Source organism: Grus americana, chromosome 3, assembly GCF_028858705.1.
Source record: "Grus americana isolate bGruAme1 chromosome 3, bGruAme1.mat, whole genome shotgun sequence".
Taxonomy (NCBI): Eukaryota; Metazoa; Chordata; class Aves; order Gruiformes; family Gruidae; genus Grus; species Grus americana.
In genome coordinates this window covers 92859056-92884456 of record NC_072854.1, presented here as the reverse complement: position 1 = coordinate 92884456, position 25401 = coordinate 92859056, and the positions used below count along the sequence as shown (strand labels likewise).

Below are 25401 nucleotides of genomic sequence, written 5' to 3'. Positions count from 1 at the left end.
TCATAAACAAATCAGCTGGAGACATGCAGTATAGGACTGATGCTTCTTGCAAAATCTACCAGATATATAAATTTATTATTAACAAGTCACTGATAAAGTTTGGACTCCACTCAAGGTAGAATTCCAATTGATAAGAAGGTACTGGCAAAAATTACTACATTGACCTTGGAAGAGCTGACTGACAGAACCATGGCTATTACATCTGGAGATAAAAAGATAATTAGAATTATTCTTGACTCTCTCTACTGACACTACCAGTAGGGTTAGACTGACCCTTACCACAATCTGTTTGGTATTAAAAGAACTGGAATGACATCACTAGCTTATTAAACGTATGCTTCTGAAAACTTACTGAAGCCTGCAAATTCCTGTCGACAGAAGATTAGCCTACATATGAAGTGATAAAGAGAAGTAAAGGTTTTCTTCTGCACATCTCTAACAGTTCCCCTTATATTGCCTAAGAAACAAATATTGAGTCTGAGGTTTTCTTTGTTAGGAAATGATGTTTTCAAATTAAATTTTATTGCTATTAAATGTTCTCTTTGCCATTTCTGTCCACTTACTGCAGTCAGTCAATTCATATAGACTTACACAGTATCTGTTTTACCTGCATAATGTAGTTACATTCCAGAAGCTCCATTTTTGGATTAAGGTTTAGTTTCATATATGTATATGCTGGTTCAAAAATTCTATCATACAAACTTTGTAAAACTTCAGCTTCTTGAGAAGAACGTTTTTTCAGCCATGCCTGAAAAACATCCACAATATATTTCTGTATAAAATGTATAACAAGGTAAAGTTAGGAGTAGCCAGCAATGATAATCTTACTTGCAATATTGGTCTCCAGCTGAGGGCAGAAGAACTGATGTAGACCATACCCATTCGAGAAACTGTTGCTGGAGAGGCATTCTCAATGTTATGGACCTCAAATAACAGTTTACATGTAGGACACATAGGAATTCGATCTCCATTTGCTAGAGTGAGGGTCTTGTTATCATCTAAAACTGAATTTAGATTCTCAATCCAGATTGCATCTACAGGACCATCTAAAACCAGAAACACATTTTCACCTGGAAAAATAATCAAAATAGATATAGTTCATATCACCATGCTGAAAGAGCAAGAAAATAGGTTTACAAAAGATGAAATTAATGTATAAAAATGTATTTTATTTACTGTAATTTCTGCCATCTCCATGGATGCTCACTACTGTATAAATTGCACACATAGTTAAGGAACTATATTTGAAACAATTAGTAACAAATGAGGGCACAAGTATATTTTTATAATGCTGAACATCTGTGGTGAGATAACCTTGGCTGGCTGTCAGACACTCTCACTCCACCTCTTCAACAGGACAGAGGGACAAAATAAGATGAAAATGCTTGTGGGTTGAGGTGAAGACAGATCACTTACCAACTACCATCACAGGCAAAACAGAATCGACTTTGGGGAAAATTAATTTATTGCCAATTAACATAGACTTGGATGATGAGAAACAAAGACAAAAAACTAGAACTACTTTCCCCCTCCCCCTTTTCTTTCTCCAGGCTCAATTTCTTCTTTCCCAACATAATCTAACTCTCACTCCTTCCTCCTCCTGTCCCATCCCACGTTGTCCCCTGCTCTCCCCACCATCCTGAGTAGCACAAGGGGGATGGGGAATTTAGCATTTTGTTTATAAAATAAGGGTTCTTTGGGTAACTAAACATGAGGCATTGAATATTCACAGATACCATTTAAGTTAATTAAAATGATCATCACTCATAAATTCTGAAAATTTAATTGTTTTTCTTGTATTTTGAAACAAATATAGATGAAAATGCCTAAATTTTGGCAATGAAATTTTAAAATTCTGGATTTGTTTTGAATATAGAAAATTTCCAATAGAGAAAACATAAGACATTTCCAATATAAAAAATTCAACTTTCTTTTTTAAAAAAAGAACCTCCTTTTAGGAAGGTTCCCTAGAAGAATTCCCTTTAATATAAATATTTTTATTTTTTTCAGATACAAATTAATCACTGTGAAAAGGAATTTCAGTATTCCAATCCTAAAATACTGAAATATAAATATGGGAATAAGAAACACAGAAACCCACATTATTTTAAACCTAGTGCAATTAGTACAAGTAAATCTAAAATATAATTTATCAGCTTCCAAATAACACATCTGCACTGTAGAACTGAAGTGGCAAGGAAAATAACAATTTTTAATGTAGATATACTACTGAAATAATAAATTTTTAAACTGCTGCTCTTTCTTGAGAAGTGAACTGTAACCTCATCTATAGTTTCTCTCAAGAGGTAACTTCACCACATTTGTAAATTCAAGATGATTTTTTTCAGAATATCATACAAGAGGTATTTTTATGATACCACACACAAAGTATTCACATACCCTTTTTAGCTTTCAGTGTTTTCCTCCACAGTGTAGAAAAGATTCCATCTGTCCAATCATTAGTTGCAGCATCTAGTTTTCCAAACATTTGAGGAGCAGTAATAGCTTTGGGGTTCATCCGCATTTCTCTATGAGGTTGGCCGCATTCTGTCAGTGCTCTCATTAATATAGTTATGACCGTTGTTTTTCCAGATCCACTAGGTCCAAGTGTCATCAACCCATGACGTACTAGAGAAGTTTCATACAACTATTAAAAAAACCCCAAAATATTTTAAGAAATATATGCTTTTGGAAGATTTTTGCTTGCATTTAATACATTTGATAGACAGTGATTATAAATGTATGAGATAGATACACAAATTATATGCTCAGAATTGAAATCAGCATGCATTTACTGATTTTTAGTGTTTTATGGAATAGTACATACCTTCATATCCTAATCTAAGCACGAAGCAAGTTTACTATAAAACAGTTTACAGAACTAAATCTTGCCTAAAGTTTAAAAGCAACTGAAAATAATTTTACTAGATTTAAAAAAGGGTTTTCTGTATTATTTAAAAGGAAAAATTAATAGTAGCAAAACATTAATGCAACAGAAGAATGACTAATGACTACAGTGCTAAAATACCTGAGTATATGAAACAAACACAGGGACACTTCCTACAGGATTGTGGATGGGTTTAGGTTCAGGACAGGTTTTTTTTCTATTTTTCTTTCAATACTAGCTTTAGGCTTGCTATAGAAGTGGCAGGGTCTGCCTACACAAGTATCTCTTTTTGAATGAAAAAAAAAAAAAATCTTGCGACTGAAAGGAACAAAAAGGTAATAGTCATCCTGGATGACAGAACCTTGTAAGAAAAAGAAGCATATACAGTTGCGTCCTCTGCAAGCCAAATGTACCAGTCCAGGAGGAAGATCTACAGGCACCGCAAATCTAAACTAAGATCACGTCCACCATGAACCTGACAATTTCAAATTTCTTATTCCCAGTGGAAGATGGAATTTGTTAAGGCATGAGCAATCTTGCTATGACCAGCAATGTTAAGCCGCGAATAAGATGAGGAATGTGACTTTAAGCAGGATGGTCAAAAGTGTTTTTCTCCCATGCAAAAATCATGCTGATCATCAATGTGAAGCTGTGTGAAGGACAATACAGATCCAGCCTGAAGAATGTGGAGCAAAATCTTCTGTAAACTAGGTGAAGCCTGAGCAGAGCCATAAATATACCTCTCGTTTGCTAACAGAGACATGATATTTTAGTTGCTGTGAAGTAACATAAGACAGAATGTTGCCCTTTGTAGAATATTGTAAAGTATTGTATATTTTGCTCTCATTCAACAAATCACACAGCAGTTTTGTTTAAGCTATACAAGTTTGGAAATTTTCATAAATCTGGTAATAAGCACAAAAGTCAGAGTCCCTTTCTTGGTTTACATCTAGTTTCTTTCAAGATACTTAGTTCATAAGAACCAATGATGTAGTTTCTAATTTAAGACTGTACAGCCACTGAAGAAGCCTAGCACTTCAAGGCCTGCACTTTCAGAAAGTCTCTATTCCAAGGCTGCATTTCAGAAAGTTGCAAACATATTTCCATAGGGTATAATGTTTTTGTCAGTTGATGGAGCTATACTCCCAAAATTACAAATAAATGCTTCTATAGCAATAGCATTTTCAGCCATTAGAAATGGTAAAGATTATTAGTCTTAACCATTAACAGTGTTTAACAATTATCCAAAAAGTAGAGATACGTAAAAGATGAAAATTAGAAGACAGCATAATTCTTCTCTGGCTGACAAATTTTACAAAGCAAAATTCAATTTCATCAATTAATGAAACAAAATAATAATAATCTATTTCACTAATTAATGCTACAAGCTCAATCCCAATGAGCAATATAGCAAATAAAGTAAAGCTGATCACTGTTTAAAGCATAGTATTACAAATAAAAGAGTTCATATCTTGTTGCCTGCATGCAGAAAAAAACCAAAGAAGCAGAGAGCACAGGAAACCAACAAAGTCATAATGTTTAAAAACATCATTATCATCAATAATTAAAGTATGTTCTCAAAAAAGAGTAGAATAAAAAGACATAAAGCAACAATGCTCTAGTTACCTTTCTAGCTTGTCAATTTATAATTGTTCAGTCAGTGCCTATATTTCTTGAGTTGTTAGTCTGATGCATTTGTTAAGTTTGCTTTTCAAAGAAGGATATGTATAGGGGAGTGTGTTGGCATAAAGATCATCAGAACATGAGTTAACTGTCTTTAATATTAAATTCAAAGCTAGTTGCAAACATGATTGCATATCAGAAATACAACTATCAGCCATTTAAATGTTACGTTGGGGTACAGGTCCAAAAAGCCATTTAAGTACCTTTTTTCCTTCATATTAAAAACTACATATTCTTTAATCAACAACACATCTTAAAGATTATTCCACACTAAACACAAATTATCATAATCCAAAGTTACAGTTTAATCATTAAATGATTAATTTACTAAACATAATGTCTTACAAATATTCTGAAGTCAAAACAATTTCTTGCAACACCTTAACAATTTTATCTTTTTTTTTTTTCAATGAGAACACACTCCAAGTCTAAAGAGCTTGCAACACAAGGTAAACAAAACATATTACACTCCTGCCAAGCTGCCAGCACACAGGGTCTATTTCTCTATTCCTCAAGTGCCAAGAACCAAGAGTTATTCATGTCAAAACTAAGCAACTTTTTGTTTTATGTAAACAACTTTGCAACAAGTTTTTCTACACAGTCTCTTGTTCAGATTCTATGTGTTTTCTCACTCATTTTTACTAAAACTTTTGTATGCAGGTAACAGAGGGATGCATATTCCACTTAGGTGGGGTCTTTCCACAGTATTCAGGTGGCTAATGCACTTCAGAAGGATGCTAGCTTTGAACACTACAGATACAAATTGATAGTAGCTGGGCGTGTTCACTACTTGTTGTAGTCTAGAAAGCCTCTAAATCTCTTTACAGCTTTAATATTTCAATCATGCCTGTCCCTGAGAGAAACAATTCCCTTTGTATGCCAGTGTCATTCTTACTGACACGATTTTTGGTTCTTTCATTTTATAGTACCTACATGCATGTTCAATTTCATGCTTAACCTTGTTATAGACATATATGCTCTATGCATCCTTACACTTCAACTCTTTCAACTCAATACAGATAAGCTGGATGATTACCCAACCACTGTACAGGTTCTCAAAACTTTGAGGAAAAACAAAACAACTTTGTTTACTACAATGTCTGATTAAACTCATCATGATGACTCTTCTTCATTACAGAAATGTATTTAAGTCAGAAATACATACCTCCTACATTTTTCTTCGCCCTTATAAAGGTCTTTTAGCTCTCTCCTCCTACTTAGCAGGAGTTGTGCCCTGTGTTTCTTCTCACTCTTTAGTTACTGCTTCGGCCTTCAAAATGCCTCACAATTCATCTTATGCCCTACTGCCCCTACTCTGATCTATGAAACTCATGTTCAGAGACCCACGTAGGTGCCTTGCTTCATCCAGATAACTTAGATGCACTACCATATCTGGGAAATGCTGAGTTAATAGCATGCTTTAAGGTATTTTTTTCCTCTTCTGGATAATTTAAAGAAATAAAAATGTAAGTCCCTTGGATTGGTCTTCCTTAGTGTGGTGTACGCACAACCTTTCTTTTTTCCCCGTATTAGAAGCACAGGTCCTTGAGTGAGACAGTGGTTTAGCTACTAACATGGTGTTCTGACTCCTGCTTGTTAAAAATGTTTTGGGAAAAAAAAAAAAGTTTTACCTGAACAAGCTTAAGATTCCATGGTGGATGGTTAATTAATCCTGCTTCTTCAACCTGATTAGCTACTGCAGCCTGAAGCTCAGCATAAGTACTACTGTCCAATTGCAACCCCGGAAAAAGACCATTGATAAGACTGAGAAACAAAGGCTCATCTTCATCTATCTGAAACAAACAAAAAAAAGTTAAGTGCTTAAACATGGTTATCCAAAGAATGTTCTCAAACAAAAATTAATCTCTATTTTAAAATAATAAACAGTAAGAATATATTTTCTAACTACAGATGCTTATGTTCACAGCCAGGACAAGCCAACAGGACAACTCACTACAAAACCAGCATTTTGATAATGTCATCCATATGCCATGTAAGAAATAAATTCAAAATTGAAAGAAATTTCCCACTGAGTAGACACTGGAATCTATTTGTAAAATAGATTTGTAAAACACCTGCAGCATACATAGGAAAGAACGTCCTATCTGGAAAGAAATCTTTAAAAGTCTAACTTAGCGGATACTCAAACCATTCTGTTTATTTACTTATGGTACAATAGTCAGTCTGTACACAACTCAGTATATAAAATGTCACACTCGCAGTTAAGCCATTATTAACCTATTTGAACTTTTGCACCCTGAGCACTGTTTTCAAGTCTAATAAACTCTCATTGCTGTTTAATAATATGACGATTACCATGTTTCAACTTTTAAAGGATGTTTGAGATTTTTTCCTAATCTACAAAACCCCACAAAATATCTAGTAGACTTGCCTATACATGGTGCTAAAATATTAAATTAGATTCTTACCAGCTTAGAAAGATTCATATCTCTTAGACCTCTCATAACAATACTTAATTCGCTTTCATTTGGCCTGGCCCTCTTTTGAGATCCAAGAGTCCTCAGTACTGAAAGGATATTCCTCAGACCAAAGTCATAATGGACCTAGAGAGTGGGAAAAGGCTTATGCATCACTAACAAGTTCTCTAGCTTTATTTCATCAGTGTATCAAACCTTACTTGCATGTTGTATAGTATAGTTGCCCTGCCTGGAAAAGGTAGGAATTGTTGCTGCTGTTTAGGAATTATTGTATTAAAATAAATAAAGGATATTGAGGCTATTTTTTTTGGGGGGGGGCGCTATATGGTTTTTCTTTTCTAATTTAAATTGAATTGACTTCACCATTTATAATGCCATATTGAGATTATTCTGTAGCCTCTCTATAGCAGGGTTCTAAAAAAATAAGAGTTCCATTCCAGACTGGGTCTTTCCAACTAAGGCAGCTTAAAGCCAGGACCTCAGATCAAAGCAGTGCTATGGGGACAAAGGCAACTTAAATCAAAATCATGGTGTACCTCCTGCAGTTTCTAATTTCCAACTACTTTCTCTAGTCCGAGATAATTCTTACAGAAAAATGACATCACGAGGTTAATTTTTACCTGGCTGCCATGTTTAAGCAGAGAACCTTATGGACTTGCAACTACAAACTGCCATCCTTTAACAATTAAACAAATGCGTGTATGGGACTACATACACATGAATTAACATGGTTATTTGTTTAAAAATTTTAGAGAGATTGGTGTGAATTATATTTAAACTACTTCAATATTTTGTAAAAAGTATAAAACTGATGCTTCGAAAACAATCTGCACAAACCAAAACCTAAGGCGTTGTATTGTGTAAATAGAAAGACAAAGAGGAAGGGAATACATAACAGTACCTGCTTAGTGAGCTGCTCCTCGCAAAGTTTATAAAGAACAAAGAATTTCTGAGACAAGACCACATTATCAATAAATCCATAACTTGCAAGCTTAACTCTTATAATTATCTGAAATACAATTTTTTTTTTTTTTTAGAAATTCCATTAGTGTTTCTGAAGATAGGTAAGCAAAGTAAATTTTTTTTTTTTCTTTTGGTTCTGTCAGTAATTGTACCTGTCTATCTGGAACCATCATTGCAACAGTTCTAAATTGAATTTTGAGATTTTCTGGTAGTTCTTGACGCCCAGCATATCCCGGATTCTATATAAGAAAACATACTGCATTATTATCCACAACAGTAAAAAGGATGTTATTTATTTTGATTGTTCGATAAATGTAAAGTTATGCACAAATACCTAGATCTGCTCAGAGCAGGAATTCTTGTCTACTAACGATTAAAACGTGAAGAAAAAACCTCAACAATAACTACAAATTTAATAACCTATGTATAATTGCCAGAGTAATAACTGAATTTCTTTATCATAACAAGCCAGCAATCAGAATTTTAAAATTTCATGGAATACAATCTAGTTGGTTGATTTCTTCTAGTGTATTCCCAATGCAAATAAAGTTTTCATTACCATTTTACAGAAGAGGTAGGTTTTGTAACATAAAAAAAAAAAAATCAGTGTCTAGCAAGAGCCAAAATAAAATATAATAATAATAATAATGGAGGATACAAGCAGTCTACAGTGAAGAAATATTAGGTTGTCCTTCTCTATTTCTTGTGTCAACAAGTCTAGCCTTAAAGTACAGAATCTCACTGAATGTGTAATAGTTTGTGAGTGAATCCTATCTGCTAAAGTAAGAATCACATAAGAAAATGTAATTCTCTTTTAGTGACAGAACTGATTTTAATAATGGCTCAAGAATACCCAGAGAATATTTTGTAATGACACAGTAAAAATAATGCAGTCAACAAAATTAAAGCATGAAAACTTTACGACAAAATTGTATGGAAGAAAATTTTAATGACCAAGAAAGTTTGATTAATGAAGAGTTCCGGAAACTTGCTGCAAACATGAGGAATAACTCTGACATCAGGTGACATTTAAGAAATTAGAAGCAGTCAAAAGATATTTATGACCTCAGTTATCATCCTGCACTCAGACATGCAGGTGAAGATTTTAATTTCCCATAAAGTCATCTTGGATTGCCATCTGCCTTAGGAAACATACACTATAAAATTCCTTGCCCATGAGATACAGGAATTAGTGCTATGAAGCCTCAGGAACCCCATGGCAACAAGACAGCGTACTCTGAAAGTTATTCTAAATCCAGGAGTTTGTGTTTCTCCCTTGGATAATGGTTGGTAACCGGGGTAAAATTATACATACTGCCTTGCATATAGTTTTTACGCATATTATCCATTCAGTTGTGGGACCTAACGTTGATCTATATATACTGCAAAACTTTTTCACAAGTAGTCATTATAAGAAAGGGAACAATGCATCTCAGATACCACTCGTAAAAACCTCACGATATAAGAAGCACAGTTCTGTCATAACGGTGCACTGATTCCAGGATTGACACAGAAAGCAGAAAGGGCCCCTTCACCACAGAAGGCTAAAAGTCAACATCCAGCATTGTATTTACCAGCTTAGACACACCCTGTATCAACAAATGAAGGATCTGGTAACATTTTCCACACATTTTGAAAAGACCTGGTCTTAGTACAAGGAGAGCTGTTTATTTGAGAATCATCATACTTGTCTTCTGTAAATCACCTTGAAGAATTCTTTTTATATGTCCATGTAAAGTACACATTAGACAAGACAAATGTCTTTGAAAAAATCTTTCCTGTATCTCCTGCTTTAAGTGAATATTCTTTTTTTCTTCCTACAGTATCTTTCTCACTAATACTGTTAAAGCATTTCAAGCTAAGGTCATAAAGCATATTAGTGTTTCAGTCCTCTCAATGAGCACAGAGAATTCTGGAAGTTTGGCCAAACTCTTAGTCTACATAATGAATTGCAATACAGTAATGAAGGGGCATAATTATGAACCTTTTCAATAATCTTAAAGTAAAAATGAAGGCATGCAATTAATGAATAATCAGACTATTTATGTGTTCCAGTAGTTTAGTCTAATTCTATAGCAACAGCACCACTTAACTAATACAATCAGTTATTTTCACCTTGCCATTTAATTAACTTGTATATAGTATAGTTTGACACTTCTCTGGAATTATTACTACATTTACCATTGTTAGGAAAATTCCAAACTCTGGATTTAAGTCTACACAGTCTCCATCAGAAAAAATGAACTGCTTTTTTCTTTCTTTTCTTGCTGTTAAAATAATATAGATTTGTTGTGCTGCTACTGACAAGACAGGCAACTCAATTCGGTTGAATTCATCAAAACATCCCCAAGATCCAGACTGTGCAAGACCTAAAACAGGGACAGAAAAAATTATTATCTGTTGTTCTTCATCCATATTTGAGATATCTGAACTAGATAACTTTTCCTTCAAATAATTAAATAAGATTAGTTTTATTTATTGCCCTGTGGCCAAGGACTATCTTCCTCCAATCCACCTGACTATTTCCATATCAATTTGAATTAATATTCATTCATTTATACAAAATGCTTTAAAAGTGAATCAAAATCAGAAGAAATATTTTGATATCTTGGGCCATTTGGCAGATCTTTCTTCCAGATCTTTTTGTGAATGTAGCCTTTTATTGTAAAGCAGCAATTCCATTATTTGCAAAAAGCTGTATTATTTTTATTTTTTTTAGATTAACAAGTGACTTCTTAGACCTAGAAAAGTCTAGCCCTAAATGTTACAACAAAAAAACCCCAAGTTTTTTTATTTTCATTTGGTTCTTCCAGCCTTCACAATGCTTTTAAATTAATTTTTACATGCCTCTCATAAATCGTAAAGGTTAAAATTAAAAATTTAAATTATTTTTGCACTAACTAGGGGTTTAAATAAAACTCTGAATCTCCTAAGACAGAAAATATTAATTTTAGATCATATATCTCTATACATAAGCATTACCATTTTAAGTCCACACTAAACTACAAGTTTATCATGTCATGGTACAGGATATCAACAAAATGCAAAAAGTGGACAATGGTCTGTGTGAACTTGTCTATGAAAGAAAGATGAAGACAGAGAAAGAAAATTAAATGGCAAGAGAAATCTAGAAGCACTGTATTAATAACAATAACATTTTCATAAAGGATTAATTTCACAGTTGCCTAATTTCAGTTTGGAAAAATAACATGTATTTAGTAGCAACTAAGAGACTTGTTGTTCCTTTAGCAACTTTTTATGAGAAAATTTGTAGCAGCATTTTTTTTCCCACATGACATTAAAGTACCAGTGGGCAGTAGTTTTCTTTCACGTGTACTGAAAGATAGCTATTTCAAACTGAAAAATTTATCTAATGCATTCAAAGTATATTATTGTTACACAGTTAAGGCTAAATCATTTTAAAGGGATTCTATCATGTACTCAAAGATATTTTTAAAATTTGAATAGGTTGACTTTCAAAGGGGCAATATGTTTATAAAACCATAGCTTTAGGTACTTTTTGCCACAATTATTTGCTTGCTACAAAAAAAATATAAAAAATAATTAATAGTTTCACCCCTTGCTTCTCAATGCCATAACTTCGAAAAATGAGCTGACAGAAACCTGATGAAGTTCAAGTCCTTTTTCTGGAACAGAATAACTCCATGCAGCAATACAGGGTCAGTGCTGACTGGCCACAAAGCAGTTTTGCAGAAAATGACCTGGTGTCCTGCTTAACAGCTAACTGAGCATGAATCAGAATGATGTCCTTGTAGTGTAGCCAGCTGCATTTGGGCAAGAGCGTAGCCAGCATGTTGAGGAAAATTGTTTGCCTGTACTCTGTACTTGTGAGATAGAAGCTGGAGTGTTGTATCCAGTTTGGGGTTTACCAATAGAGAAGAAACATTGATATACTTGCATGAGTCCGGCAGATGGCTGCCACAATGATCAGTGACTGGACATGACACAGAGGGAGAGGCTGAGAGAATATGATTTGTTCAGCCTGAAGAGAAAGCTAAGGGGAAAGCCTATTGCTGTTCATAACTAGCTAACAGGAGGCACCGAGAACTTGGAGCCAGGCTCTTCTGAGAGGTGCAGTGGAAGAAGAGACAGTGGACACAGGTTTCAATAGGGGAAATTCCAAGTCAATGGAAGTATAAAAAAAAAAAATGTTACCACGAGGATGGTCAAACACTTGAACAGAGGCCCAGAGATCTTGCATAATGTCCACCCCTGGAGATACTCAAAACCCAACATGAATAAGGTCCTGAGCGACCTGCTCTAACTGCACATGCTAAATGACCTGTGGAGGTCTCTTCTATCCTACATGAAGAAGTCTTACCTTTGAAAATCCTACCCAAACCTCTGAAGTCCATTTGATCAGAGCAGTTAAAGACGACTACATATTTTCCCAGAGCTTTTCCCATATCTTTCGTTGTTTCTGTTTTACCAGTTCCAGCTGGTCCTGCTGGAGCTCCTCCCATGTTCATTCCCAAAGCCTGAGCTAAAGTTATATAGCACCTACAAATATTAATTTATATTAATTTATTAAATCATATGAAAGATATATGTGTATATATATAAGATAACAATGAGTTATGTGATAGATTCTACAGCTCTTATGTTGAAACATTACTTCTTCATAAAGCAGTTCTGTTGATTTCCATGAGTGCAGGAAGTTCTGAGCAGTAAAAGTTGCAAAATAACAGCATTTAAACATTACTTATAAAAAAAAAATTCTCGTGTTAATCTAGCTTGTTACAAACCGTGAATATTAGATGAGCTAAAAAATTAAATGTACACCATAATGGAATTTAATTGTCACTAACTCTTTTTGCAGCTATAAAGAGCAGATTCTGCTGTTGAATTCTGCTACCTCATCATATTCTGCAGTATCTTAATCTGTATACATTTTGTTAGGGTGGGTTACCTTTGTCTAAATCCTCAAGTGTGAAAGAATAAGGATATATGGCCCCTTCCACAATTATGGATAAAAAGTCTTAACAATTCTAAGAAAACCCCCCACCCCCAAGGTTTTTTGGGGTTTTTTAAGTCTTAAAAAGTTTAGACTAATGTTGTAGTTATATATGAGTTTTAAGATTTTCATTCATGGTAGTGTATGGAAGAATAATGCTAAAAGAATTAAATTACAAAGTTCCTATAAAAATGATGGCGTATCTTCACTGTGAAATCAACTCAACATACTCTGAAAGCATTTTTAACTGAAGTATTCCTGGTTTTAGTCCATAATTGAACAGAGTTTAACAACTAACTAGTTCCTACAGTTTAGCTTGAATCACTATAATACGTTATACCAAACTTGAACTGCACGGACCTTAATGCTTTCTAACCAATAAGAAACTTTAAAGTGACATAAAGGTTTTACTTGTACAATTCTATTGGGGTCAAGGCAAATTTTGGGGTAGAATTTAACATTTTGCATCAAATATACTTGATTGTTGAGGGCAGTACATTTCACTGCAGAAATGTACTGAACTTTCCATACTGTCACAATAGCAGTCCTATCTCTTCTGGAGAAATAAAAGTGCTCAAAAAACCTGTACAGGCACATACTCCACTTAGGTAGCAAAATGAACAATTGTAGGTTGGAAGTTATTTTTGGTTCTTGAGGGGATCTTTTTGCAACTGAAGTATCTTTTGGCCTTCTATTTTCTCATTGGGTCAAAACTGATATCTCAAGAAAGGAATAAGCGGAGGAATAATTTGGACAAAAAAAAAAAAAAAAGAGAAGCAAAGAAATTCCCAAAAGGAAAAAAGAAAAATAGTTCTCATTGTTAAGCCACATCTGAAACAAAACTAATGGTTGTTTGCCTCCCAGCTACAGAATGGCAAGTGAGTTTATACAGCTGGGATTTTGTCAATGTCTAGTTTCTTATGGACAGATCTAAACTGTTTCCCAGTACTAATTAGATGACAAGACACTGACTGGCTGTCTTAGACCATGTTCAAAGACATTGGTAGCCACAAATTCTTTATAGAATCCCTTATTACAGAATTTAACCTAATCTTTTCTTCAGTATAGAAATACTGCTAAACTATACATTACTGTATAATGATAAAATGGTTAATTTTTGTTACTAAATCTTTTTTTTTTTCCAAGATTGAGCAGTGATAAAACTTTTCTAGGAATTACTAAGTGTACAAATTAATGAGACACTATTTTACCTTTTCTAAAAGAGTATGATTAAGCAAATGTATGATAAGATTCTTCCTGAATGATCCAGCCCACACAGGATTCGATTCAGAATGTGGGTCTTTGAAGATATATGTTAAATAAACAGTATATATATTAAAAGTATTCATTATGTATAATGTTTTTCTAACCTGTCTGTAAGAGGTGTTATAACCAGACGATCAGTGCAACCCAGAAACTCATTTTGGTAAACAAAATCAACATCTGTAATGGATACCAAGACTTGGTCGAAATCCTCTTTAAAGTAGAATCTAGACTGCTTTAACCACTCAAAATCAGTTGGTGATTTGATGTGCATTTTCACCTTAAACAAAAGTAAATAAAAGTAGATGTTATAACTGAGCATCCAAGTTTATTGTCTTTGATAACTGTGATAAAATGCTTATTTGTACGAGAACAATGAGTGATTATTCAGATTAAAGTTCCTATGTAAGTAAACTGAAATTCATATAAGCATCACATAATTTGTTCAGATGTATGCTAAACTGATATTACATAATGTTCTGATCACTTAACCTGATCGTAACAACATCTGTGTTAATCAAATAAATCTTAAATTGCTTTGGTAGTGCAGCTCACCCTCCAAGTGAAATTAGGAAGCAACGCACTGCTAAATCCACCAAACATATTAGAACAAAGGGCATGATGAAGGACTGAGGCATGGGAGGCAAATTATGTAGAATCTAATTAGCTTATGTCATCAGCAGTAAAAATATGTGAGAGATGTAGTGTTGAGGGATGCCATTCCTCAAAGAATAAAGGAACGTAAACAATTTAGCACAGTCTAAAAAGTTCAAGTATAGGATTGGCATTATCTGTTGATTTTAGTAGGGTTTTGTTTGTTTGTTTGTCTTCTATATATTCTCCCTAGGAATGAGAAAGAGAATCCCAGTAGCCTGCTCTCCGAGGGAGTAGGAGAGACAGAAAGCAGCAGCTAGGAGATAAGGAAGATGTTGCTATCATAGCTGTAACTGTAGAATGGGTGGAGCTAAAGTGCAGCCTAGTACCAACTGCTGAGATTCTGTAACAAGCCATGAGGAAATTATCTATGACGATAAAGCTACAATATCCTCAGCAGACTCAACATTTTTAATTATGCAAGTAAGAGTAATACAATAGGTTTTCAAAGAAAGAACATACTAAAAGGATTTTGTCTATCAAAACAATTCTGTAGGAAGAAGTGGAAAACTGAAATATTCTAAGAAAAGTGTAAAAAATTGAAGCAAATATTTAGATGACAGAACTGATGGATTTTATTCTAGTTTAAGCAAAAGTGTACTATTTTTACTATGATGACATTATGGACATCTGTCTTACAAGCACATGCATACACATGTGTAGCTACTACACATAAGAAAAATTATTATGGCAGAAAATGCATTTCATTGTCAGAAATTTGGTACTTTACCAAATCATCAAAAATATCATGCTGATGCACATGAATAGTAATAAGTGTTTCAAATTTCACTCTGTCAAACTTGGAAAGATCATGCGTGGTCTGGCTAATCAACATATTCAGAATCTCCAGAAATCTCCTGTTGGTTACTTGCATGCTTTTTCTGTCCTCTTTAGCATTCTGTAGAGCTTCTTCTGAATCACGTGTCCACAACATTTGAATTCCCAGTAATCCAACCTACAAATTTGATATGTGAAAAAAATACAAAAGAATCACTTGTTGAACACTAGCTTTATTGTAGAAGGCTTAGATGTAATAGGAACAATAAATTACCATATAGAGCATCCCAAATTATCACTACATCCAGCATGATGTTATCTCACCAGGATGCTGTGCCTGAGTTAATTCACTGTGCTGTGGTACTGGAAACTCCTTAAAACTTCTATGAAAATTTGTCACATACTGAGATACACACAAGTTAAGGACGATTCTCAGTTTCACTTACAATCCCTTTGTGTACTCCAGTATCACAAACAGATCTTAAATTGTGAAGAGAAGTTCTTCTGAAAATTTCCCATTGCCAATTTGCAGCTAATTAAAGAACATTTTTTTGAAAATGCTGTGCATGTCTACTGAACATGAGATGGATTGCTATCTTTCTTCCGTGCTGTCATGACTGGCCTACAGCCTAGTGTACATTGAACTGCAGGTTACTTGGCTTCCAAATAAATCTAGAGAGGTACAGGATGCTGTGTGTAAACTACAGTCTCAGATTGATTTTGGTTTACAAAATCAGGCACACGCATGACAAAATAGGATAGATGAGAACTGTATCAATATCTTTTTTTCCCCACATTTCTACATTCACAAGGCACCAAGACCTAAAATATTGACTAGCCCACTCTTTCTACTTTTCTGTCTCCATATACGTGTAGTGAGTTCATGGATACAGAGATTGTGTAGCAGGAAATCAGTCACCATTTTAGAATCATTACGCTATCATCAGTGGAGTCTAAACCAAATTTATTTTAGAATGACTGATTAGTTGGGGGGCCGGGGGGGGGGGGGATCTTTGAAAGTGACTTTTTCATGCCAGCTATAACAGACAGGAAAAAGGCAGTTTGGAGGAAAGAAAACATTTCAAATATTTGTCAGTATCTGGCCCAATTTCTTCTCTGTCCTATAACACAGCTTTTCTTTCCCTATACTTTAAATTTCTTGGCCAACAACTATTTTCTTCTTCCTGTCCCCTCCTCCCTGCCCTTTCTAACATAATCCTTTGAACATAAAAGCATTTGGATTAGCAAGACATGGGAAAGAAAATCTTTGCAGATGGTAATAAAGCCACTTCAAAGTGTCTGACATGCAAACAAAGCAGATAGTCTTTATCTGTTTAAAGATAATAGTAAACATTTTAAAAATAAATGCTGCTGAGATAATACATAATTACATTATAAATACAGCTTTAAGATAATTCTATTAAATATTTAAGTGTACTGAATTTATTTTCTTAAAAAAATAGCAGTGTATTGGAGAGTTTTAATATTTGCAGAATTTCTATTGAAAAAGTTACACCCAGCACTGTACTGATTAGCAAATTACAGAGTCAGAATTTGTACAGGATGGGAAACAATTAATTACTTGCTAATGAAATTCGTGATTTATCAGTAAGATGCAGTCTTAGCAAGATGCAAGTCTCTAGGCAAACTAGAGTTCTTCAAGATCATGCAGCCCTAGAAGAAGCCTATCATAGTGACAAATATATGAACTATAAGGTAAATCTTGTAAATTATGAGATAAATAATCATAGCTCTTATAATCTTAAATTATGAGAGAGAAATCAACCTGCACATGAAATTTTATTTGCATTTGAAAGGGGTTCAGTATCCATCACAGAAAATATAAACTCTACTTTATATTCCCCAAGAGAAGAAAAGTTATTTTAAAGTAGACTATAACAAAAATAGTACACTATATATAGGGTACCAAAATTGAAGTCATTAATGATTGCCTTCTGCTGAGTAGATCCATATCCTTGTTTCCTCTATGAAAACTTCCTCATATAGACAATCCCATATGCTATTTACATCCCACCTTGCCCCACACACAACCCAGACTGCACACACAAATCTACATCCTGTAATCTCACCTGTGCTGGGAATTGATTAAGAAAATTCAGCAAATGATATCCTGGGTCACTAATTTGGTAATATGCTGCCCTAATTATGCCATGCAATGAAATCTGCTGCACACGTAATAAATCCTGCAACCAAAGTTCTACTGGTCCTTTTGCAATCACTGGAGTGTCCAACTGGAAAATTAATAACAGTAAAACGTACCAAATAGAACATAGTTACACAACTTGTGTTCAAGAACGTTAGTTACTAAATAGTTACTAAATTTCTATTCAAGACAACTACAGATTTCATTTCAATAAACATACTAGAAATTTCTTTAATGAAGATAGTTTTGTTACATCAATCCCTGAAATGTCATTTGCAATTAACAATAATTCAATATATATATTCAATAATAGGAAGATCTATCTATTAACATTTCCAAAAAAAAAAAAAGAAAAAAGAAGAAAGAAATTTAGAAAATTACTGGAATTTTTTCTCCTTCTCTTGATATAACTGCCAGTATGCGATCATAATCCTTTGGGTGGAAGTCTACTTCATTTATATTGTCAGATATGGAAGGCAGATGTGGCTGTAAGGATAATGCAGAAGTCAGTCAATGTAAATACATAACATTAGCAAACAGAAAAAAATCTTAATTAACGTTATCCTGCAAAGGTTCGTCTGAACCTACAGATGAATTTCAGGCCATATGTAGGTAATAGTTACAGAAATGGTTGTGTAGGATTTTTATCTCCATTTGCTTTTTTACAGTTTCCAGATGTGATCTAGCCAAACAGAGATTAGCTGTTGTGTGAGATCAACTATTTTATCTCAGTCAACCCTCAGTAACACTCTAGACCAGCTGGACGAATTATGCATTATGCAAAGCAGGAAAGTCTCACAGGGCCTCTTCTGTTAGTTTAGATGTGAAAGGAACCACCAGCAAATCACTCGATGGGACCATATTCTAGTGTTCTGAATTCTGAAGATTTTTTTAAGTTACAGATATTCATGTCACATTTTGTTAAAGACTAAAAAGCAAGAAAATTTTTTTCTCAAGCAATGTTTATAAGAAGGAAATGGTTACATTTTAATTTATTAAATGTTTTTCCATATTCTAATTTTTATTTTGTTATAAGCAGAAAAAAAATAAATCCCTAAGGTTGTACCTGAATTGTATGAGAATCACTTGCTTGTCCAAGAATTTCAAGAAGGGCAGGATCAGAAACAAAAAAGAATCGTGGAAACAGTAGTCTTTTCTTCTCTAAGTATCTTTAAAATTAAACAATATATTTATTAGAACATTTCAGCTCTTCAAACTTTTCTACATAAGAGTGAAAGTAAGATTGAAATACTATTAATATTTCATATAAACTATTTACAAAATAATAATGCATTAGAAATCAAATATTTCATACCCTGTAAGTGATTTCTGACATACTTCCAACTGTTCATGTAAATGAGGGAGAAGGTGCCCCATAGTCTCATCTCCAACACAGCAGTTAATTACATTTGGGTTTTCATGAGCTCGTTGCATTATTCTTATCCATGATTTGTCAATATTCTGAAAGCGCTTTGCTTCCTATATATAGCAAAAATAGAAGTACTTTCACAGCATAATCTGTTGGAAATTATTACACAGATAGCTTTTAATAAACAATAATACGCAAGCATTGTAAAGTTTACCTGAGGTAATTGCTTTGCGATATCTCCCCCTACAAAAACAGCTTCAAGATAAATCCAAAGGTTCTGCACAACCAGCCATTCTTCAATTATGTCTGTAGAGCTGCTTAGTTTATAAATCCAGCTCTGAATTTCCTTTTTAAATGGTGTATTGTATCTAAAAAAGGATGAGAAGCAGAAATTATTTAATTCTAAATAATTATAAAATAAGTACTTACAATGGTGAAAAAAAACCCAAACAACACTTGTTTCACTTAGAGCAAGAAGAATCTTGTGGAAAGTTTCTATCAATCAGATTGATTACATTCAAATGTATTGAGACAATAGCTTGCTACTAATATATGAAAGTCTTCTACCTGAGGAAATTTTTCATTAGACATTGTAGCATTCTTTTCAATTAAAAAAAAAAAAATCCATTCATATTTACTGCTGATTTAGCCTAATAATAGTACAGTTCCCTATCTCAGTGTGTTTCTGAAAATACCATACACAGTCAATTTAAAATTACCTATTGGTCAGTAAAGAGCCAAGAATCATTAAACTGTCCTCCATCAATGTTATAATTTCTGATGATTCAGTTCCCTTTAACAGTAACTCTCCTCTCCCTTTGAATGATGAAAAGCTCAGAACTTGGCTTCCCCAAGTGTCAGTTATTTGAGATAGTTTGGCTTCTATATCCTTTTCCTTTGTAGCAGATATGCATATATCCTGCAAAGAAAGAACCATTTTTAGAGTCTTCATTCTTCAGAAAAGCAATATTTCCTACACATCTTATAACAGAATATTTGAAAACAATATATGAAGTTTTATAAAATACTATAGAAATGTGTCACACAAATGCAGAGGAAAAACGACTGGTTTTACTCACTCAAATTACATGTATGGGTAACTGAAAAGTGCACCCTTGGAAATACATGAATATACCATTTTGTAGCTTCACATTTTTTTATTTCTGTGTAACAAGATTTCCGAATCATCATTTCTACAAGGTTTAGGGTAGTGATTTATACTCATCACCACATGAACTCTCAATCTTACCGCATTTTAATTTATAGAATCACAGAATCTAAGAATAGTTCAGGTTGGAACGGTCATCAAGTCCAACATTTTATTCAAATCAGAGCTTAATTCAAAATTTAGCAGATCACTTTGGAGTGCTTCCATATAAATCAAGTATGAATATAACAGCAGCTTTTGCATGCACATTTATCCTACAAAACTTGCAAAATCCATTGAGAGTTTTTTCAGGTTATGTGGGGGATCTTTTGAAATTGTATCGTTCAGAAGAAGCCATAAAGATCTAGAAAAGTATTCATATCAAATATTAATAGGCATAGAGCCTTCCTCTAAAATTTCTGTTTTATTTACAAATCTTTGAAGCAACCGCAGAGTTAAAAAAATTAGGTGACCATGATCATTTGAAGTTTTGTTTGTTTTTTTTCCCCTGTTTAAAAAGGTTTAAGAAAATCATAGAAAATAGGGCCAGGAAGAATGTGAAGAGATTATCTAGAAATGTGTCCAAAGATTCCAGCTGCTACTTCTGTCTTTGTTCACATGGATAAGAACTTCCAAATAAAATATTTTAAATTAGTGTGGTCTGATTGAAAGCCAAGGACTTCAACAAAGTAAAAAATATTTTTTAAAAAGGTGATTATTTTTTAAATAATAATATTTATTTTTTAAATAATCATATTATTTTTGCTGACAATATAAAATGAACAAGGAGGGGGGAAAATGCATGTACCTACCTCAATATCATCTTTATGTTTAAGAATTGGTGCTTCCATGATGTTTCGAAGGCAAAAGGAATCAGATTCTATATCAAATTGATGTCCTGTTGTTTCAGCAATACGATCCCAGTGTCTTTGCTTCATTGCTTTGTCAGTCATCATTTCCAACAAAGGACAAGACTCACTAAAATAATCAATTTTTTTCTTGAGATCCAAAAATGCTTGCCAGTGTTGGAGTCCTTTAGGTAGTCTACGGCACCTGCAGTTGATTGATACAGTAGTAAATGCCTCTTCTGTCAAAATAGGAATTGTTTAAACATTTTAGAAACAGACAAGGAGATATGAAGTAGCTTGTGCTGAGGTCAATGTTTTCTGTGTAAAACTCCAATTTGTGTCAATTAGTCTATCTTTTTAGGATAAACTAATGCAAATGCCCTACTAACACATCATAATATTTAACAGTTTTAACCCCTGATATGTTCTTTGCAAATAAACAGAAATATTGCAGTTTGCATAACTTATCTGCTGTTTCACATCGCAAACATTTATTGACACACAAAAACCAAAGCAAAACCACTTACATTTCACATATGTAATCCTTGTACGAATATAATATTTACTTCAATTTACAATACCAGTAATACACATGGCACATATTAACATACCACTTCAGAGACACGTGAAAATTAGAAAGCTATGACCACCTTATCCTCTACTTTTGATTAGTGGTCCTGAAACTATTCGCCAAGAAAATGAAAATCATATACTTCTAATGTGGAAAAAAACCACACACAACAGTAAAACAGTTAAATGAATATACCCCTCTTTGACCACACTTTTACAGCGTCTACACACTAAGGATTAAGCAGTTGACCCACCACAGGAATGTCCTAATATAAATGAGAAACTATATCCTTAGCAGGAAAAGTAATAAACTCTGGATCATATTTCCCTTGGGTTTGCATCCTTTGTTACTTATCTCCCTACCTCCCACTGATATGATTTCATATTTTCTGTAATCAGGTACAATTCAGCAGGCTGCATCTTGTTTAGAGCTATGTCAGTGCTGTGTGGCTGCCAGTACATTCATGTTGATTAGCTCCCTGGTTGCTGTCAAACAGAATGTTTAACACCTGCCTGCCTTTCCCTGAGGGGGAAAAGGTATTTTGTGTCTGGTTTTGGACTACAATAAAGTTTTGACTTCTATAAAATTCATAGACATTTAAGGTTATTTGTGAGAAATCTGCCTTGTTGAATGTTGAAACTAGCCAGCAGATTAAAAACAAAAATATAGTATTCAAGAATGCTGAAAAAGAGGAGCACAGACATGGTCAGAGAGTGACATCACAGATCACCTTTTTCCTTAGAAAACCAGGCAAAACATCTGAATATTTTATAAATTTCTCTGTTTGCAGCCATTCTTTTCATTCATTAGTAAAGAGTTAATGTCAGGTTCAGTGATTTGGGACACAGGAATCAGATACAGCAGAGAGATTTTTGAATGACACTTCAAAATTCAGAAATAATGGAAATCTAAGACCCAGCCTTCAACTCCGCCTGTCAAAAGTGCAATTTCAAAACTATGGAAATTGTTCACTTACAATTTTATGCCTTGTAATGACATATTTGATATATCAGTTAGCCTTCAGCAAAATATGTAATTATTTATTATTTCTTTCTTTTTGCTGCCACTACAAAAGTAATTGCCCTTTTATATACTTTTACTTAAACTACGTTAAACAAACGTTCATTTCAGAGACTAATATAATTTAGCTCTTGTGGAGCTCTGTATTTCAGCAATTAGATTTTAACATTATCTAAGATTGATTTAAAACTGTTTTAATAGGCCTGCACTGCTCTATAACTGTAGTATAGATATACTCTAAAATACCAAATACTGGCACAAGTACAAACATACATCAATTAGTCATGCCTTTATTTTGAAAATTAATAATGAAAGATTCTAGAATGTTGTTTGTGTTGGGTTTGCATGGCAAGGTTTTGGTAGCGGGGGGGCTACAGGGGTGGCTTCTGTAAGAAGCTGCTAGAAGCTTCCCCAGTGTCTGATAGAGCCAATGCCAGCCGGCTCCAAGATGGACCCGCCGCTGGCCAAGGCCAAGCCAATCAGTGCCTCTGTGATAACATATTTAAGAAGGAAAAAAAACAGTTAGAGAGAGCTTTTGCAGCTGGAGAGAGGAGTGAGAAGATGTAAGAAACTCTGCAGACACCAAGGTCAGTGCAGAAGGAGGGGCAGGAGGTGCTCCAGGCGCCGGAGCAGAGATCCCCCTGCAGCCCGTGGAGAAGACCATGGTGAAGCAGGCTGTCCCCCTGCAGCCCATGGAGGAAGGATGAGGGGGTGTAGAGATTCCACCTGCAGCCCATGGAGGACCCCATGCCGGAGCAGGTGGAGGCACCCAAAGGAGGCTGTGACCCTGTGGGAAGCCCACACTGGAGCAAGCTCCTGGCAGGACTTGTGGACCCGTGGAGAGAGGAGCCCACACCAGGGCAGGTTTGCTGGCAGGACTTGTGACCCCATGGGAGACCCACGCTGGAGCGGTTTGCTCCTGAAGGTCTGCACCCCATAGAAGAGACCACGCTGGAGCAGTTTGCGAAGGACTGTAGCCTGTGGGAGAGACTCATGTTGGAGAAGTTCGTGAAGGACTGTCTCCCGTGGGAGGGACTCCATGCTGGAGCAGGGGAACGATGAGAGGAGTCCTCCCCCTGAGGATGAAGAAGCAGCAGAAACACCGTGAGATGAACTGACCATAACCCCCATTCCCTGTCCCCCTGTGCCACTGAGAGGGGGGAAAGGTTGAAGCCGGGAGTGAAGTTGAGCCCGGGAAGATGGGAGGGGTGGGGGGAGGTGTTTTAAGATTTGATTTCATTTCTCATTCCTCTACTCTGTTTTGCCTAGTAATAAATTAGATGAATTCCCTCTCTAAGTTCAATCTGTTTTGCTCGTGACAACGATTAGTGAGTGATCTCTCCCTGTCCTTATCTCGACCCACAAGCATTTCGTTATACCTTTTCTCCCCTGTCTAGTGAATGAGGGGAGTGAGAGAGCGGCTCTGGTGGGCACCTGGCCCCCAGCCAGGGTCGACCCACCACATTGTTCTAACAGGAAGACTGGGGGTGCAAAGAAAATGCCAAGAAAGCTAGAGTTGTTTTAGGATGGAGCTTGCCAAGCTTATAGCAGGACTCTATTAGGTAGCAGGAGAGTTGGGGACTGCACTCAGTGCAGGTATTCTGTTGTAAAATAATCCTTGTCCTAGTCTATGTTATATTTCTTTTGAAAATATTAAAAATAGAATTGAATTAAAAGGTTAGAAAATACTTCTGAATCAAACTAATTACATCTAATCCTGTCAACAGTGTCAAAACCATTTTAAGCTTTCAGCATTACTGCAATATTTGTCACTTTTTTTACAAACACATACTATTTAAGACACTCAGCATTAGTTAATGTATTTGAAATGGCAAAAGTACTTTTTAAAAAAAGATAAAATATTCTAGAAGACTCGGAAATGTTATTCTTGTATTCAGGAGTTAAAAATCAATGGGCTAATCCTCCTAGTTGAATAACTTACCCTTTTATAAACTTTCAGCTTTCCTAACCTCTTGGTTGGCTTAGTTAAGATCAACTCTTCAACTGATCATACACCCTTCAATTATCAGAACTACGGGTAGAAGGCTGGTTAACTAAAAGCACAGTGTTATTCCACTCTGCCTTGAAGAATCTTATTACTTTATGATAAACTTTATTAATGGAAGTTTTGTATTTCAATATATCAAATAGCTTTACTAAAATCACCTATATCTTAATGCATTTTACATCAGTTATAATTCATATTATGAACATACCTGCTTTGAAAATCCAGAAGTTCAGCATTAATTTTTTCAATATCTACATCTGTCCAAAGTATCTCATAATAACCATTGATATTGTTTATTACAGTGTCATATAACCCATACAATTTCTGAAGCAAACCTAACTCCTTTCTGGGGGAAAAAAAAAATCATACCAATAATTTCAATCAGTTATTTGGAAATACATGGTATATGTAGCATTACTACAAAAAAATGGAGGTAGATCAATTAGATTATGTTTCTTAATGCATAAAAGAACACTTTATGAATAAAATCCACAAAAAAGAGCAGGCAGTTGGTGCTAAGGACCTAATATCCACACTAAACATATTTGGGGGAAGTTTTGCTTTAGTCTAGTTCTATAAAACTTCCATTTACCCAAAAGGAACCTAGCTTATGTACCCTGAGCTGGCTCTGCAG

The 25401-nt window shown here is 34.6% G+C and overlaps 1 protein-coding gene across 1 annotated transcript in view; it reads right to left on the bottom strand.

Annotated features, from left to right (window-relative positions):
- The window catches only part of DNAH8 (dynein axonemal heavy chain 8), a 148202-nt gene that overhangs the window by 72021 nt on the left and 50780 nt on the right, over window positions 1-25401 (bottom strand). The window contains exons 33-51 of the mRNA XM_054820742.1: window positions 24976-25113; window positions 21133-21373; window positions 19893-20092; window positions 19388-19541; window positions 19120-19283; window positions 18871-18973; window positions 18186-18290; window positions 17731-17892; window positions 15594-15818; window positions 14317-14489; window positions 12314-12492; window positions 10153-10340; window positions 8124-8210; window positions 7910-8017; window positions 7000-7134; window positions 6202-6363; window positions 2401-2647; window positions 829-1070; window positions 608-748 (exon numbers count right to left, since the gene is read on the bottom strand). Of these exons, the coding sequence (XP_054676717.1) occupies window positions 608-748; window positions 829-1070; window positions 2401-2647; window positions 6202-6363; window positions 7000-7134; window positions 7910-8017; window positions 8124-8210; window positions 10153-10340; window positions 12314-12492; window positions 14317-14489; window positions 15594-15818; window positions 17731-17892; window positions 18186-18290; window positions 18871-18973; window positions 19120-19283; window positions 19388-19541; window positions 19893-20092; window positions 21133-21373; window positions 24976-25113 (3154 nt within the window). The remainder of the gene's footprint in view (window positions 1-607; window positions 749-828; window positions 1071-2400; window positions 2648-6201; window positions 6364-6999; window positions 7135-7909; window positions 8018-8123; window positions 8211-10152; window positions 10341-12313; window positions 12493-14316; window positions 14490-15593; window positions 15819-17730; window positions 17893-18185; window positions 18291-18870; window positions 18974-19119; window positions 19284-19387; window positions 19542-19892; window positions 20093-21132; window positions 21374-24975; window positions 25114-25401) is intronic.